Here is a 17,927-nt window from a genome sequence, read left to right on the forward strand (position 1 = left end):
TAGCCTAGCCGGATTTTGAATTCGTGGTAGTAGCTTTTATATTTGCTTGAGCGCGTACACTTGTACATCCTTGCAATCGCCCGTCCGTCCGTCGTGTGTGGGCATTGTGTAGTGGCGTCACTGCGACATTGCCCAAGTGCCATCCAATGCCAAGACGGACACGAACAGATTAACCTGAAACCGAACCGCACTGGGAGCAGATAGCTTCACATTATGGCAACAGCAGCAAATCTTGCCGTAATAATAAACCAGCTACCAGAAGACTGGTGCAGTTGAAAAAAAAAATGTAAGAAAAGCATTATGCTATTGCTTCCAAGTATCACAAGGTCATCAACAGAATGGGCGTCCATGCAGAAACGCACAGGGAGTCTCCTCAAAATAAGAAACACACAGGGAGGATATAAGAGTAAGATCATCCGCTCACCTCGCAGCAAGCATCATCTAGGGTCATTGTTGCAGAACCACGTTAAACTTAAACATGAAATGGCACTGTACCTGTAAATTCTCAGGACATGCCTCCTCCCATCTAATGGAAAACGGGTTAAAAAAACCGTGGAGGTGCCAATACATTCTTATTATAATTTATTACAAAATTGGTTACTTTTGTACGGTCTGCCGATCAACCAGCAGAGCTCGGGTTTCATCTAAATGTTCTCTTTTCTTGAGCGGTTTTCGCCCCCAAAGAATTCTTCAAAACACAGTAGTTGGCTCCTTTCATTTACAATAGCAGTCTCCTAATGTCACTGAAATTCAGCGCCAGCTCCGTGAAAAACTTCCCTGCTCACCCGTACGGTGCAAAAAAAAAGTGATTAAATTGTGAAATACAGCCCAAAAGGGAATGAGAGACAAAAACAAAGAAAAGAGATGCACACCTCCAACTTGCCCATCAAATACACGATGGTCAGCAGATAGTGTCAAGCTCATCTTTGTAACTCTAGCAGCCTTCTCAGTTCCTGGACAAAGTCACATGAGTTAAAAAATGTGTCTGCAATTGTTTTGGGCAGGAAAGCAGTGTGTCAAGAAAATATACCATCGCTGTCCACAACAGGTTCAACAACCTTGTTACCTCTACCGACTGCGAGAATGCCAGACTGATAGAAAGAAATGAAGGATAGGAATCATCAGTACAAATTCGAAGGATCCCATTACTAGAGAAGCAAACATGTGTGAGGAGGGACCTGTGGAGGGTTAATGATTGCACAGAAATGGTCCACTGGGTACATCCCAAGATTTGAGATACTGTGTAAGAACAAATCATTAAAATGTTAAAATATGGAATTTCAATGACAGAAAGAACTCCCTGAAGAACAATGGTAAACAGGCACAAGTTGCTTGCCTGAAAGATCCCCCTTGAAATTCATTAGGTGCAAGCTTCCCAGCTCTTGCCTTTTCAGCCAGCTGCTTAACCTGAGTGATTATGAACAAAGAAACCCATAAATGACTTCCATTGAAAATAGAAAATGTTCTACACACAGAAAGGCTGATTTTTTATGATAGAATTGTAGACCACAAAACTGTGCAATTTTAGTGATTTCTTATGCGAACAGCAAACTTGATGGTTGTTGATGGCAAGGAGCCAAGAATTAAACACTCAAAAACAAAAACTGCCTGAACATCCTGGCATATAAACATCTGCTTTGAACTTTGACAACATTATCGTACTTCTGAGGATATTGCAGATATAGTCTTTTGATCCGCATTTCTTATTATTGGGGTCATCAGACCCTGGAATAGCAAAGACCATCATCAGGCACTGAAGGTACACTAATAATTACTCTGTGGAGTGTGGACTCTAGAATCATACCTTCTCTGTGGCAACGGCAATAGATATATCAACTGAATCACACTTTTGGGTTTCTTCCTTCTCATTGTTCCAGTAAGCTGGCAATATATGCAAATACATAAAATCTTCAAAAGTGGAGACTGAAGAGAGTTACACATACTGGTCTAAACAAACTAAGCATACAGAAACCAGCGTGTTTACTGAATAGTTTCAATCAATTCAGCTATACTACAAATCAAAAGAAAAACAGAAAGGAAAAGGAAAAGAAAGGACATGTAGCTGGCTTCCTAAGTAAACAGGGCAGGAAAAAACTAGTACTAGCATGATTCTAGTTAGGATTCGCCAAAACATGTCAAACAGCAATAGACATGGCTGCTTTCCACTAGTACTATGCTTGCCAAGTGTGCCAATATACATTTAAACTACTACTCCTTCAATACAAGCTGAAGTATTCCTATAGGAGTAGCCAGGGCTTGGGTGCTGGACCTGGGGTTCCAATTGGACAGCCTAAGGCTTGTACTACAAGACATAAGCTTACAACGAGCCATGGTCTAAGTCTAACCACCCAAACTGACTGCTCAGTGAACAGAAAGCACAAGCAGGTTGGTATCTTATTTTAATATAATGGCACAAATTCTAGCACCCTGAAAAGACAAACTCAGCACAGCCCTATTATGTAGCTGATCAAATTCAGCTTATGGGAATTCTATACCATATGTTAGTCTAATGTAAAACCAGCTTAGATTCAACGGTTTGAGCTGGAACTAGCTCATAATATTCCAGTGCAACATATAAATGTTCAAACTACCATTTTGGTGTGCAAAATCAGCATGGGCCGTGCAATCAAAATGAGAATGAATCATGCTATGGAGTAGGTATGGAGGCAGTCTTGGGATGCTACTACTGCTAGCTTTCTAAAGAGAATGCTGCCATGTACTTAAGGGTAGCACGCAATTAGCTTCCCAATTTCAGACAGAAAAACCCTCAAAAGTTCCTCAGAAATGTCATTGTGAATTTCTTATGTATACACCAAGCAGGATTTGTGATTCATACATCTGACAAACAAATAATAATTCTAGTTCCATTCCTCAGGGAAAAAAAACATTGGAATTTGATGTTTATTTTGTTATTCTGAAATTACCATTTGCTTCAGGGACATTCCGCAAGGCAATTGCCACAGCCTTTATGATGATATCATTTACTGAAACTTTAATGCCATGTTGCTCTGCAATGAATGAAGTTATGAGCACAGAAGACCTTTCCTGTTATCTGACTATTGAAAATAATAAAAGTTATCTGATTACTGAAAATTATCAGATAAAAGAAGATATATAACACACCTTTCAGTTCATTCCTGAAAGTGAGCAAGGGATCCAGCACAACATCTGACAACAATGTAAAACATATCATCATGCTAACAATATTATGAAAATAACATGTTCATGGAATGAAATATGAATACAAACCTTTGGATAGATACAAATGTGGAGTCGTCTGTTTTGATTCGAGCAACCTTTTTGCAATGACCTGCATGATAAGAAAACATGTCTGCACTGCTGAAACATGGACCTCATAGATTATACTTTATTCAAAAAAAGGATTCGTAGATGAAGATGATACATTATAACTGTAATGCACAGACCTAACCGAGATCACTTTTCATGAAAGACAGTTCTTTACTAGTAGCAAGAAGATCCACTAGACATAAAAATGGACGATAATGGCTGTAAACTGGTACAACACATTTGCAGAACCCATCCCCAACAAACAGTTATATGTGCTTGGACTCCTATGACGAGTTCACAGGTTGAATTGTGTCTTGATATTAATCCAAAATACTATGTAAACAAAACATGAAGTTCATTAATAATCTGTTTCATTGCGTGAAACTCTCGACCATGCTACAATCCATATAGCTAGGGACAAGACAGAGGGAGCTCGTGTGGTCAATATTCTTTCAATGTCAAAAGATTTTGTACTTTAACAAACTATGACTGGAGAAAGAAGCAAGCCTTACAAGGAAAATGAAAGCCGGGTCACACATCACACATAATCAAATACAGTGGGAGTGCATGGGGTGATGGGTGGAGCCAGTCACCGCAACTTCAAGAAGGGATAGCACATGTGTGGATTAAGGTCCTAGTTAAAGGGATCTTGACCCTTGAGCTTACGGCTGCTTGAAGCTGAAGTGCACAAAGTTAATTGAGTTCTTTAGCTTCTTAGGAGTTCCTTTTTATTAAGATTTCAAAGCATCCAAAACAAGCTTCTCAGAGTTCCTCTTTATTAAGATTTCAAAGCATCCAAAACAAGCTTCTCAGAGAAATAGACTTCTAGAGGAAGCAAAGCTCGCAAATGAGCAAGGGGTAAATGTGGGAGCTGAGTTTTAGCCAATACTGATTGTTTTAAAAGACTCACTAAAAGCAAATATATCCTGCAGCACTTGAAAAAATCAATAAGGTGTAGTGTGAAAGTTTAGGTATTAGCACTAAACTTAGGGCGTGTTTGGATATGTACGCGCGTTGCGTATCCGTGAGGACACGAGAAAGTCCCATCAAATGACCTTCAGTTGTGTGTTTCCGTGCCGCACAAGTCCAAAACCTGAGAGGCAAGAAAATCAGCGCTTTCCCAATACTTGCTTCTACAGGGAGAAGCGCTTCCCCACGACAAGTATCCAAACAGGGCCTAGACTGATCTAGATGCTAGTTATTGAGTTTACCATGCGCTTAAGGTAACATAAGAGAAAGCTATCGTAATATCTACTGAAATTAATAAAGTCAAACACAGTACCTTGCGTATCTGACTATTCGGAATATCTTCATATGTATCAGCCTTTTGTGAAACAGGGGATGCTTGAGCTTGGGAATCTCGAGTTGGCTGAGACGAAGGTTGAGCTGGAGCTTTCTTTTCTTTGGTTGAACTTGAACTGACACCCGACTTCAATGCCGCCAGAACATCCCCTTTCAGAAGGGTGCCACGGGGGCCTGATGCTCTCAGTGATGACGTATCCAGTCCATGTTCCTTGATCAGTAACTTAGCTGCCGGGCTGATCCGGCTCACTGTTGAGGTTTGTTCAGACACATTAACTACTTTATTTTGTGGCACACTTTCTGTTGAATGCTCCTCCTTTTGTTCACCTCCGAAAGATGTATCAGCTGGTATACTTTTAATATCCTCAAGGTCTTCAACCTTACAAAATGGACAACCAGCACTCAGTACAAAAGAATCACTAAGATATAAATCATCACATTAAAATGGATGCTTATGACATAAAAAACAATCAATAATGGAGCTATACCGTGACAGCAATGGGTTGTCCAACCTGAACATCTTTAGAACCTTCAGGTGCTAAAATCTTGGCCAGATACCTGAAGCATTAAAGGGGTAAGGGTAAACACAAAAGGTGTGTGCAGGATACAAAAACATTCATGATAAGAAATGATAAAGTGACACAAAAGAATAAAAATTTACGCGAATGTTATTGGGCAGCCAGCTGGGAGCCCACAGCACTGAAGAAAAAAACTGAAACCATAATTATTTGATCTAGCAGTGCCAGTTTCCAGTTATTTAAAAACTTGCACTTTTACGTAATTAGGTAGAATAATTAATTAGACTTAAAGTTGCAAAAGATCACCGGAGTATCCTTCCATGCATTTTATGGACCATGAAAGTTATAGAGCTTAGGTCAGTCTGCCATCAACACAGTCCAAGTGCAATGGAAAAGGTAATCAGGTGAAACAAAGAAGAATGCAAAAATTGCATATATTACGTTCGGTTTGACTTGGAACAATAGATTGATAAAGATTGTCTGAGTGTAAATGAATAAATAAGGTTTAAAGTTAATTCCGCTAGTGAATTCTTTCATCGAAAGGAATGTACCAGTAGGTTACCATAACACAAAACATGGAGTTAACTTTGGAACTAAATATAATGAATGGGTTCCATTAAATTTTGGTGAGAACCTGTTCCTGGAGGATTACCACGTGTTCCGTCCATGAATGGAGGGTTCTAATGAAAAGAACTAGCAACTATTCAAGAGATTAAAACATCATGTTGGAAAATGTAAACTTGGGAATGTAACATCACAATAATCAAAGTAATTGAAACATTACTAATAACATCTTAGAAATATTTGTCAAGGGCATTACCCCTCTTCAAGGCTTTCAAACTCAAGAGTGGCTTTATCAGTTTCTATCTCGCATATCACATCACCAACCTCTATCTGCAAACAACATAAAGTTTAATGATACTGTTCTCAGAACTAAATAAAACACATTAAACGAAAAAAGTAGGAAACCCTAAGCTGGAAATAGGATATTCTTGTTGAATTAAAAAAATAACAGTTAGCAGAAGCATAACCTTGTCTCCTTCCTGTTTTCTCCATTTCGCGATGTTACCTTGATTCTAATGAGAACTGGGTCAGAATACCAAATATGCAGAAATACAAAAGACAGAAAGCAAACGACATGTATCAATGTATTACTAAGATAAATGCTTAAAGATTTTACCATAGTAGGGGATAGTGCTGGCATTCCAACCACCAGATGTGGAGGAAGCCCTGAACAAAAAAGATAAGGACAAATTAACAGATGTGATAATTTAGTTGTAATAAATATGAAAAATTACAAGTAATGAGGTACAAATGGATATGATTCATCAGCACAATATGTTCACAGAACAGGATCTTGCTTAGGACATTTCTCTTGAATGGGTTAATTTTGTAGAAACCAATTGTTACTGCAGAAAATCACACGATACTGCATAATGACATAGGTGACCGCATGAGGTTCTTTCCTTGTTCAGTAAATTACATTGCAGAACAAAAGGAACATAGTTAAACCATATATAACTTGACAAGTCCACAAGATTTAAACTAGCAATTTAAATACACATTTTTTTGTTGATGCCAAACCACAGGTAGATGAATTCAAAGACTTGCACAACATCAATGGTACAGAATGAAGTTCATAAGTTATGGAATGATCTTCTGTTTGTTTATCTCTTATGTCAAATTAACAATGTGAGACATGTGGTTATACCTGTAGATGAGAACCAGCGGGCTGGCATGGGGATCTGCAATAAGGACGCCACATAAGTATGCAGTTAGCAGTTTTAATGGATGAAAAGGATTAGTATTTTGGCCCCACCTTGTAATGTGCGCCCAGAGATGCTAGAAATGATGGCCTGGAAAGAAATCATACTTCAGAAAAACAATATACTTCATAAATAAAACCATATTCCAACAATCATCAGTTGCAAGTAAATAAAGCGTGTAAGCTACACACGTTCACAATTTATCAGTTAACCCTAGAGTTAAAATTGGTGGCAGCATAAGTCCATGGAGTGACAAACAACTAACACAACAGTAGAAAACCGAACAATCCCTTGAGGTAAAGTCTACAATGATATACCTCGTGGACGCACATCTGCGCGCCTCTGCTAAGGAACCCCTTGCCCGCGACAAGCTGTGGGCAATCAACATTACACATCGTCAAATAGCTGTCTCGAAAAGCATCAAAATTTGCACAAATTCGTCGGCAGCGTCAATCATCTAAAATCTTACCCGACCAGAAGTGCACGTATGTTTGCCATCTTCCCAAGCAAAACCTCCGCAGCAAATGATCCCTGGTACCAGGATACGCAGAATGTGTCACAAAACAAAAGGGGCAGCAAAGAGGGGTGGTTTTCAGTTGGGCACGAAAAATATTTTGTGGAATACTACAATCTCTAACAGGGCCACGCATGGATGGGCGGATTGGAACATTAGTGGCAACAAACACTACGGTGCCACACAAATCCACACCGAAACAATAAATCTAAATGGAGAGGAAGGAGGTTCCAAATTTGACCCGGAACGGAACCAATCTCGTGCTTCCAACAAAGGAATCCGTCCCCCCATTCAAGCGAGCCAGGACTACCAGGAAGGAAGAGATCGCTACTCACCGGGACGGACGGATCTCCAAGCCCGCTCGAGCGAGAGAGGAGCAGCGGCCGTCTGTGGAGGATCCGGAGGAGAGGAGGAGGACTACGGCGGGGCGGAACCGGGCGAAAGGAGGGTTCGGCGGCGCCGGGTTAGATGCCCCCCACCACCACCACCAGCGCGGACGAAGACGAGCAGGGGAAGAACCCGCAGAGGAGGCAGGTAAGCGCTGTCAACGAGCCGAGCTCGAGCGAGTAGCCGAGCCGCTGGGGAAACCGGTGTTAAACCTGACCTGAGTACCTGACACGTAGGGCCTACTCACACGGGCTCCGTCGCGCAGGCGCAGCTCTGGCTCTGCTTTGTCTCTTGGTGAGTTGGGCTTGGATCGAGCCTGCGACGAGCCCAGCCCAAGTAGCTCGCAAGCCTCGAGCCATTTCTTTATAGCGCCAAGCAAGAAGCAGGTTTGGTTGTTGGTCGACGACCGGGTGCTGCGAAAGTTGCGGATGGTGCGATCCTCGCCGTCCACTACCAACACACGTACACGATCGCCTCTCAGTTCGCCATTCGCCATCTCGCCACGGGGCGACAAATTTGCAGTAAAAAGAAATCCAAAGTCAAAGCATGAATTCAATTTGTCTTTGGCCTTGGGCATGTACGGTGATATGAATATCTCGTGAAACACATACGAGGCACTTTTTCTTTGGGGCAACGTAGAGGGAAACGACCATACCGTACGAGTCCAAGGGGTTCAAATTTCCCTTTGGACAAGTCGAAATTCACGATGTAATTGGGGCTTGGAAATATCATTAAGATTATTATACACAAGAAAGATATCATAGACTTTTATCATGGTTACACGAATACCGTACGAGTCCAAGGGGTTCAAATTTCCCTTTGGACAAGTCGAAATTCACGATGTAATTGGGGCCTGGAAATATCTCTTATTGACATACAGCAATACAAATCAGACGCAGGACGTAGGTATTACGTCTTTTTGGAGGCCGAACCTGGATAAAACCTCGTGTCTGTCTTGCGTCACCATCTTGTTTGTGGCTTGCGCATCTGTCTGCCGACAATTTACTACCTTGGGCATACCCCTCGGTGGACTGCCGACCATATTTCGTCGACAAAAATGTCCATAGCTTTTACCGATACACATCATAAAATAGTCAAAGCACTCCATCGGTTTCCGGAAATCGAAGGTATGCCGAGGAGTAAGAGCACCTCATCGCATTAAGAATACATGTGATACTCTTTCTCTATAAGGGCCTGTTTGGAATGCGAGATTTTTTCCCTATTCCTGCGTTTTTCCTGTGAAATTGAACTGATTCCTGTGAAATTCCTGCGTTCCAAACAAGCCCTAACTAATGATAGAGGAGATCAAAGATAAACCAAGCTCCAACATATCTCTTATTGTCAAAGAAAAGAGGAAGAACCAATGAATTTTTTTCAAACACCTTTCTTCTTTCCCCTCTCACTGCGGGCCCAACACGCATATTGTTGTCGTGCCTCGCCCACAAGGCATGGCAAGCCGCCACCACACGACGCCTTACATCGGACAAGTAGCCAACACCCTCGTTGAGCTACGCATCTCACACACATTTCGAGCGGGATACATGAGGGAGACAAAAGAAAGGAGGAGAAAGATTTTTTTTGTCACTAACATGTGGATTCCACATATAAAGGGGTGAGTTTTCTCTCAATCTGTTGGAGCACATATTCTCTATACTATACAATTTAGCTTTCTCAATCCCCTATACTAGATGTTAAGGGAAAGAAGAAAAGGGATGTGGTGGATATACTTTTCACGGTGTCGGATTCGTCGCATCATTGGTATATAACTACTACATGCATGTATCCTGGTCAAACGTGGACACACAAGTATGACAATTTTGTCACAGCTAGCCACAATCTGAATCAAACCAAATGTTGCAAAGTTAAAGGCCTGATTCTTAGCTCTAGCTCCTTGATTTTCCCGATGGGATGATTTTTAGTGGCTAGCTAAGTAGGTAAGAACTTATTCTGATGGGGATTGGAAGAGGGAGGAGTGAATAACAAAAAAAAATATGGAGAAGTGGTTCTTGTCAGATTTCCACTAGATTTTTTTTATATTTTTTTATGTTTGAATGAGAAGGAGTGATTCTCACATGAAGCTGCTCCAAAGGGCTCAACGGAATGGCCGCAGAGTACTTCTTTGTTTTTTTAATAAACAGGCATGAATGCTAACTTTTGTTGTGAGAGGAGCTATAGTTGCACTTTTTTTACCCCTTGGAGGGAGTGTTCCATATGAACTTGTGTTTTTCATTATAAAATGGTGCTCAGTCATATTCTCTTTAGATCTAACAATTTCTTGCATGATGCTCATGTTTAATCCAACAAGCTAAGTCCTGACCTACAGATTATTTAGGCATATACTTACTCCATTCTAATTATAAGACGTTTTGGTTTTTTTTAGATTCAATACATTTAGTTATGTACTTAGATATACGCTATGTGTATAGGGCATTGTTGTGGTACTCCCAAATGACTGTGAGACGTTTATTTATTTGACCGGATCGTTAATATCACATATTACCTCTTAGGAGGTATGAGGTAATATATGAAATATATTTATTTAATTTTTAAATTTGTAAAGTAGGATAAATAAGGAAAGTTTTAGATATAAGATTTTTTTTAGATTTGATCGATGCATGTGTGACCAAACAGATATGGTAAATATTTTTATTTTGCAACTTTAAACTTCATTTATTTTGATTGCCATGTAATTTTGCATGTGATCTCATACACTTCATTTCACATATACCATATGATTTACATGTATGATAGCATGTGATTCTGTGTTGCCGTATGAACGTATAGCTTGTGTGTGTTTATATACTTGTTAAGTGAGTGTCCGGAAATGTGGGTGTGTATTAGCATGTGTAGACGTGTTAGGTGGATGTTGTATGTGTTGTATTCTTTAGCCACACTAGCTACTTGACAAGGAGCTGTGCTGACGATGCACGTCCTGCTGTACATGTTGGCTACCCACTTTCTTAGAGCCAGCTGCAGTGTGGCAGAAAAAAGTGAAAAACGATGCCTAGAAAAGTGTTTGTGTCCGAGCTTCGTTTTTCAACACTACACAACCGATGCTTCATTTTCAAAATCAAGCATCGAGGAATATATAGGCATCGGTACCCAATCTTTCAATCCCGTTGCTCAAGCCTCGTGTTATTGCTGTATATGTATGTATATATGGTTGTTTTCATACATCAACAATTGAGAAAATAAACTACAAACATCGGAAACCAGCTATTGCCATGGATAGCTCCTCCTCGCCAAGTTTCACGGACATTCTCAACTCCTCAAACATCAATTCAGATCCATAAGATATAAACACACAGCAGCACCCTAATTTTCTTCCACGCCATTATCAGATGAACTACCCCTACACCACCACTACCACACATTTTCATCCCCACACGTGTGGATATCGTGAAGACGCTGCTACTATTGCTACGGTGTTAATCGGCAACAAACATGAGGGGCACGGGCAACGTGTCGTTGCTGGTGGTACACGAGGATGCATGGCAACTTCCACTACATCGACGCGCTCTTCTTCCACTGTGCTGAGCGATCCATGATCCTCTTTTATCTCAGGTGAACATGGAAGATGCGCTAGTGTAGTGATCCCGTTTTCCGACACCTTTTTCACATCTAAAATAGCGAGAGAGTTTTCCCCAGTAGTTGTCCTCGCCCTGTGAGGCTTCGTTTTTGTCGTCCTCTATGAGGCTTCGTTTCAATTTTGGATTTCCTGTCCTTGATGCTTAAACGACATGCAATTTCGATGAGATTTTAATGTGTTTTGACAATGTAGCCACCTACTATAAAGCCCGAGAAAATTTTAGGCGACGAAACAGTGCCGCCATAGCAGATAATACCTGAGGGCTTAGAAGTGAGAGGCATCTCCGGGCACACAACTGGTGGTCCAGGGGCATACGAAGAAGAGGGGCAGAGGAGATCTAAAACAACAAGAGTTTTGGTTATTATATGTTTTCTTGACAATTATAGGCCAATTTTATTCGACCAAGATAAGTGCAGTCACTAGTTCATGAGGTAAGATAAGTCAGCTTCAGTGTTCATGGGACAATCTGTACAAGAGCACCCAGTTCTCCTGCTTCGCACACGCCAGGAGTTTATTCGAAGATACTTAGACATGTCAGCTCTGAGGCTTCAGAACATCTATCAAACCCCTATGCCGACCAATCAAAAGGCTTCAAAAAGGAAATGGGTCTCAACTCGTTTTTGTTTAATGGGTATGATATCATTCAATCTGATTCTATACAGTACCGACTGGCCTGATGACGAGGAGAACTTCTCGAAAGAGATACTTAACTACGTTCGATTGTATTTCAATGAAAGTATCACGTAATAACCATTATTACAATCGATATCTTTATTACAATCGCTATCTTTTAATGTTGTTATGTATATTGTTTGTTTGCCTTACCGAGTACACTAAAAAATATAATCTAGGAGGTAATAAGTCACTAAACTTTTTGTTAGTTAGATATGATAAAAAAACTGCAACACTAGCTTATAAGGCGACACTAGCGTATGAGACACCACCGGGAGGACAAGCAATAACAGCTCACATAGGAACATGAAACTAATCACCAAATGTTTTCTATTGTGATGCGAATCTTGAATTCTGCATTTAAGTATGAACTCAACAACAATATTTGTACTATGTGTCATGTTCAAGATCTCTAATTTCTATACTCAGGAGCGGAGCTCTCAGTATGGCAAGATATAAGACTCGCCATACCTTATTTTTCCAATGATTCTTTAATTTAAATTACTGTTTACAATAAATGTGTTGGTTGTTGATCAAACATGAGAGATGCGAGGGGTGGGAAAGAGAGAGAGCCGAATGAGTGAGGGGTCAACCCCCTCTCCACCTTCCTTCTCTCCCCCTTTTATAGGAAAGGTGGGAGGGGAGGTTTTCATTATTCTCCTTGGTGGGCTTGTATTTTACAATAGAGTTTCTAGAGGGCTATAAATGGGACCTAAACCTTATCCTAGAAGTCTGTAAGCTATGTAATTGTGCCCTAAAACAACAATGAGGTCCCTGACATATAGTACACCCCCAACAGTAGTCCCTCGGCTATTCAGTTTTTATCAAAAGTACAAGACCCAATGGCCCAATTACAACTCAGTCCCGACATGCAGCTCTTGTCTATACAGAGACAATGTCTGTGGATGATTTTGTCGTTAGCTAGTCTTCGGTGTCGACCTTCGCTCAAACCTTCATGACCCTATCCCTGGCAGAGCCCTTGATACCTCCTCTCATAATTGAACCATCGTCGAAGACCATTGATGTAGTCAAAGTAGGCGAAGTAATCAACGTAGGCGAGGTAGTTGTAGATGATTACGACAAATCTTCAAGCTTTCACTCACAGGCGCCAAGCAAATCTTTTGTCTTCAAGTAGATTGCTTGTCCAATGCGCTCCTCACCTGCCCCTCTTGGCTTGTGCTTGTGAGAAATTCTTTTGCTTGCTTGAAGTAAATGACGCAGGCATGGTTGATGTCACAGAAGTCGTAGATGGGGACCCCCCACTCCAATTGACGTCGAAGGCGAAGTCGAAGATGCTAATGGCAATCTCTCAACTCCAAAATGTTGGTGAATGTGTAATCGAAGATGTTAATGGTGACCCTCACTCTAAATCGATGAAGGTGGCGTCGCTTACCCCAAAGCTGATAGCGAAGCCCCTTGCAAAAAAATGATGATAAAGGCATAGCCGATGATGTCGAAGTTGGAGTCGAAGCCCCTTGCTGAAACATTGGCGAACACATTGCAGAGAAGTTTAATCGGATGGATGTAGTTATACACTAGAAATAGCCTAGGTGCAATTATTCCATGGTTCAATTCATGTCTTCATGCATCCAATGCTTGGTCTGTTCATGGCCCCATCTTGTTCATTGTTGAGGCCGAGGTAGAAGAGCCCGACCCAGGCAGCCTTATTCGTTTTGGTGGGAATTGAGGAGGTTTTGAAGGGATTGAGTGAGATTGAATCGATAACAAGTCAAAATCTCTCTCAACCCCTTTCAATCCCCTAAGAGAGAGGACTAATCGAACAAGGCCTGAGGACACAACCAACAACAACAATACCAAGACGCAACCAACAACAATGACATCAAGATGCAAGCACAAATTTTATGACAAATCATCACTTTGTTCAACCGCTCACCCCATCTCGTGCAATACACCAAGGAACTTGGACATTAATGATAACAGAAAGAAATTTTGATGAACAATTCAACGCTACGCAGACAATCTGAAGTTACTGCTATAAGAGATTCAAGCAGGGGTCGTGCCCCCCCAAACATAGTGAAATTTTTTAACACCCTATAAGAAATTCAATTTCATAGCACAAAAAAATTATTTCACCTAATTTTTATGATGGCATTGTGTTTTTTTGTTATGAATACTAAATATATGTGTATAAACATTGAAAAGCTATTAAGACATACACTTTTTGTATATATTTACCATGTTTACAATGTGTCGTCGTATTGTCTGGCCCCCTTAATCAAAAGTTATGGTTCCGCCACTAGCGCTATCGACTTCGCCTACGCCAACACTTCGGCTCAAGGGGCTTTACAATATACTTTGGCGTTATCAACTCTGCCTTTACCTACACTTCGGATCGAGGGGCTCGTCGTCAATATCAGCATCTTTGATTTTGCCTTCACAACCAATTTGGAGTGGGGGTCACCTACATCATTAGCTACAACATCCACACCTATGTCATCTACTTCAAGTACGTGAAGAATCTATCACAAACACCAGCCAAGAGGGGCTAGGGATGGATGGATTGGAGATGCAATTCGCCTGTGGACAGAAGCATTGTCCGGCACTCGAGCACTCGAAGGCATCGCAACCATCCTCTATGACTACTTCGCCTACTACGTCCACTTTGACTACATCGACGATGGCTTGTCCATGAAGTGAAGCTATCAAGGGCCCAAGACCACACGAAGGGTCAAGCCGTGAAAAGTCAAATAAAGAAGACTCTAGTGAAGGTTGCTATTAGAGACCAGCTAAAGACCAATGCATCTCTAGTCGATCTTTGTATAGTTGAGAGCTGTGTGCATACTTTTTTCACCATACCCTTTTTTCCACTGGGTTTTTGGTATGGAGTTTTTAGCAAGTCACACACATATAGGTTGTGAAGCGCGATTCTCACAATCGAGATCTAAGAGGGTGTTTGGGACTACTCCACAAACTCCACAAAAAACTAGAGTTTGTGGAGTACCTCTTTAGGTGCTCTCGCAACTCCACCCTTTTTCCTCGAAAGGAGTGCGTGGAGCTGAAACTGTTTGGCTAAAAAAATATGGAGCGAAGCTGAAAAACGTGGAGCGGAGTAGTCCCAAACACCCTCTAACTGTAATTGGGCTTCATGTAGTCAAATAGTTATTGTGTATGTAGTTCCATCCAAAACCAAATAGCTGAGGGGCTACTATTTAGGGGCGTGGCATGTGTTAGGAAACCTCATTAGTGTGTAAAAAAGCTAAATTATTAAGTCTAAGCGTTTGATTATGAGTGTTTTGGGGGCCATTATAATTTGTAGGGACTCATTTGTAACCGCAAGCCACATCAGGGGAAGAAATGAAAACCTCCACCTCCCACCTTTTCCTATAAAGAAGGGAAGAACAAGGTGGATAGGACTCCACTCTCTCAATTGTTCTCACTCTCACTCTCCTTTCTCCCATCTCTCATGTTCGTTACTGAACCAACAATAACTCTCAATACAATTGTTGTCTTTAAATGTGTTGGTGTGTATGTTTTCGTTTGCCTTGCGGAGCATACTAAAAATACAAATAAAATTTGTAGCTGTACAATGTCTATACTAGTTGTTTTACTTTTCTATTCAACTAACTAACTTCTGAAACCAAATATGTTATTCATATTTGTCAATACATGTTAAATATTTGCTATTTTTATCTATGCCTAGTGGCGTCAAGACTCTGGCCCCTCAGAACACTCACCGCCGTGAGACTCCGGTCGCTCAGAGCACCTGTCGCTGCTAGACTGCGACAGTTTAGATGGCCTATTGTTTGTGTTTTAAGCTATAGAGAATGAGGGATGTGTTTGGAGCGATAACCTGCTACTGCACTAGTCAATGCTTGAGCAGATCAACTGGATTTGTTGGAGCAGTTGTACGTGTTTGTGTGTAACAACATTACATGGTATGTCATTTTAATCAAACTTCATTTCTTAATAAAAATGAAAAATTAAACTAATTAGCACATTCTTTCCATACTTTCATTGTAGAAGCACCAGCTTTGGCAGCAACACCAGCACCAGCGGCACTAGCTTATTATGAAGCGGCACCAACTTATGTGGCGACAACAGCTTATGAGGCGCCACTAAGAGAATACCAACAACAACACTAGCCTATGAGGCGGCACTAGTGGCACAGCTTATGAGGAGCCACCGGGAGGACCAACAACACCAGCTTAGATAGAAACAAAAAAAATAATAACCACATGCTTTCTATTGTGATGCAAATCTTGAATTTTACATTTAAGTATGAACTCAAGAACAATATATGTATTATTAACAACTCAGATAGGACCAGAAATCTTGACTGCTACACCAGCGGCACTAGCTCATGAGGCGGCATCAAGGCTCTGATGCCCGGATCAGTCAGTGAGAGGTTGTAGTAGCACTTTGCAGTTCACGAAATTGATCCTCTCTTATTTCTCTTTAAAAACTTCGTACTCAACTATTATCTCTTAGTAGGTATTATACGATGATGTACAATTAGTCCATGATGAAAGGCTATTCTACTGCTATATACGATGATCATTCAGACTTCTTAGGCAGCGTGCACTCACCACAGATCAAAGGCAATCAGCGCAGCGCCCACAAGGTATAGTAAACAATTAGACATGTAATACTCTTGTGTAGGTGTTGTGTGATCCAAATAGTCATTGATAATAACTAACATCATGCAGCCCAATTTAATCGTATAATTCATACTTATCATGTTATTTAGTTCCTGTATACCAAATGACCGTGTAAATTTTAAAATTGTTTGCTAAATTTGTAAATGGTTTTGCCGAATTGTATATATGAAAAATCTGATATGGCATAACCCTTAGATAAAATCCTCCGCGACCGGCCCTCAACTGCAACGCCTCATCAGGTAAGCCCAACAGCTCCTACCTGCTACAGACCTAGAGTTAACCTATTTATTTTATTTTTTGGTTGTTGGATAGTTGGATGATTAATTAGTTAGTTAGTTCGGTTGTTAATTTATAAGCACATTAAATATAAATTATCTAAAGATGGATGGATACAAAAGGAAGAGGTATATATTGTATTTTTGTAGGCATGAGGCAAGATCTGCGTGTGCCCCCAACATGTGGACGTCTAGAAAATTTTCATTTTATTTAACATCTTACTTATGTGACATCTTTGGTTTAGACTTTATTTGCTTGTTCTGTGGATGATGTAGTTGTACTCTAAAAATAGGCCAGGTGCAATTATTCCATGGTTCAATTCATGTCTCGACGCATCCAATGCTTGGTCTGTTGATGGCCCCATCTTGTTCATTGTTGAGGCCGAGGCAGAAGAGCCCGGCCCAGGCAGCTTTATTCGTTTTGGTGGGAATTGAGGAGGGTTGAAAGGGATTGAGTAATAAGATTAATAAATCGATAACAAGTCAAAATCTCTCTTAATCCCCTTCCAATCCCCTGAGAGGGAGAGGGGACTAATTGAACAAGGCCTGAGGACTCAACCAACAACAATAACATCAAGATGCAAGCACAAATTTTATGACAGATCGTCACTTTGTTCAAGTGCCCACCCCGTCTTGCGCAATACACCAAGGAACTTGGACATTAATGATAATATGAAGAAATTTTGATGTACAATTCTACGCTACGCAGTCTGAAGTTACTGCTATCATCGGACCTCCTTAACTCCGTGTTTGAGTTGTAATATACAAATGTCTGCGGCGGGTGCACATTGAGGTCCCAATCCAATCATTGTTGCTTTGGTTGGTTTCGGTTGTTAGCTTATTATTGGTTTTATTATAGTAATCACTATCGTTGCTATGCCCCTATGGGTTTGCTGTTGGTTCACTCACTGATGTATGGGTGAAGTATCTGGTTCAACTTTCAAGTCCATGATGGCCCACAAACGCTACCGAAAAGAATAGAAAAAGTATCCTACTC

At 40.8% G+C, this 17,927-nt stretch overlaps 1 protein-coding gene across 2 annotated transcripts; it reads right to left on the reverse strand.

The window, feature by feature from the left end:
• Positions 1-287: 287 nt before the first annotated feature.
• Positions 288-7,937, reverse strand: LOC136537778 (dihydrolipoyllysine-residue acetyltransferase component 1 of pyruvate dehydrogenase complex, mitochondrial-like). 2 transcript variants are annotated; one of them, XM_066529745.1, is made up of 20 exons: positions 7,724-7,937; positions 7,344-7,405; positions 7,192-7,245; positions 6,928-6,964; positions 6,820-6,853; positions 6,289-6,338; positions 6,140-6,184; positions 5,929-6,002; positions 5,079-5,148; positions 4,571-4,969; positions 3,250-3,310; positions 3,124-3,168; positions 2,925-3,008; positions 1,805-1,881; positions 1,663-1,725; positions 1,337-1,407; positions 1,179-1,239; positions 1,031-1,091; positions 873-953; positions 288-777 (listed from the first exon to the last, which is right to left on the reverse strand). In XM_066529745.1, the coding sequence occupies exons 2-20, from the start codon at positions 7,370-7,372 to the stop codon at positions 719-721; spliced, it is 1,455 nt and encodes a 484-aa protein (XP_066385842.1). In that variant the 5' UTR covers positions 7,373-7,405; positions 7,724-7,937; the 3' UTR covers positions 288-718. The 2 variants fall into 2 exon arrangements, with proteins under 2 accessions (XP_066385842.1, XP_066385843.1); XM_066529746.1 differs by lacking the exon at positions 1,663-1,725.
• Between the last annotated feature and the right edge of the window lie 9,990 nt (positions 7,938-17,927).

Source organism: Miscanthus floridulus, chromosome 2, assembly GCF_019320115.1.
Source record: "Miscanthus floridulus cultivar M001 chromosome 2, ASM1932011v1, whole genome shotgun sequence".
In the NCBI taxonomy this organism is placed as follows: Eukaryota; Viridiplantae; Streptophyta; class Magnoliopsida; order Poales; family Poaceae; genus Miscanthus; species Miscanthus floridulus.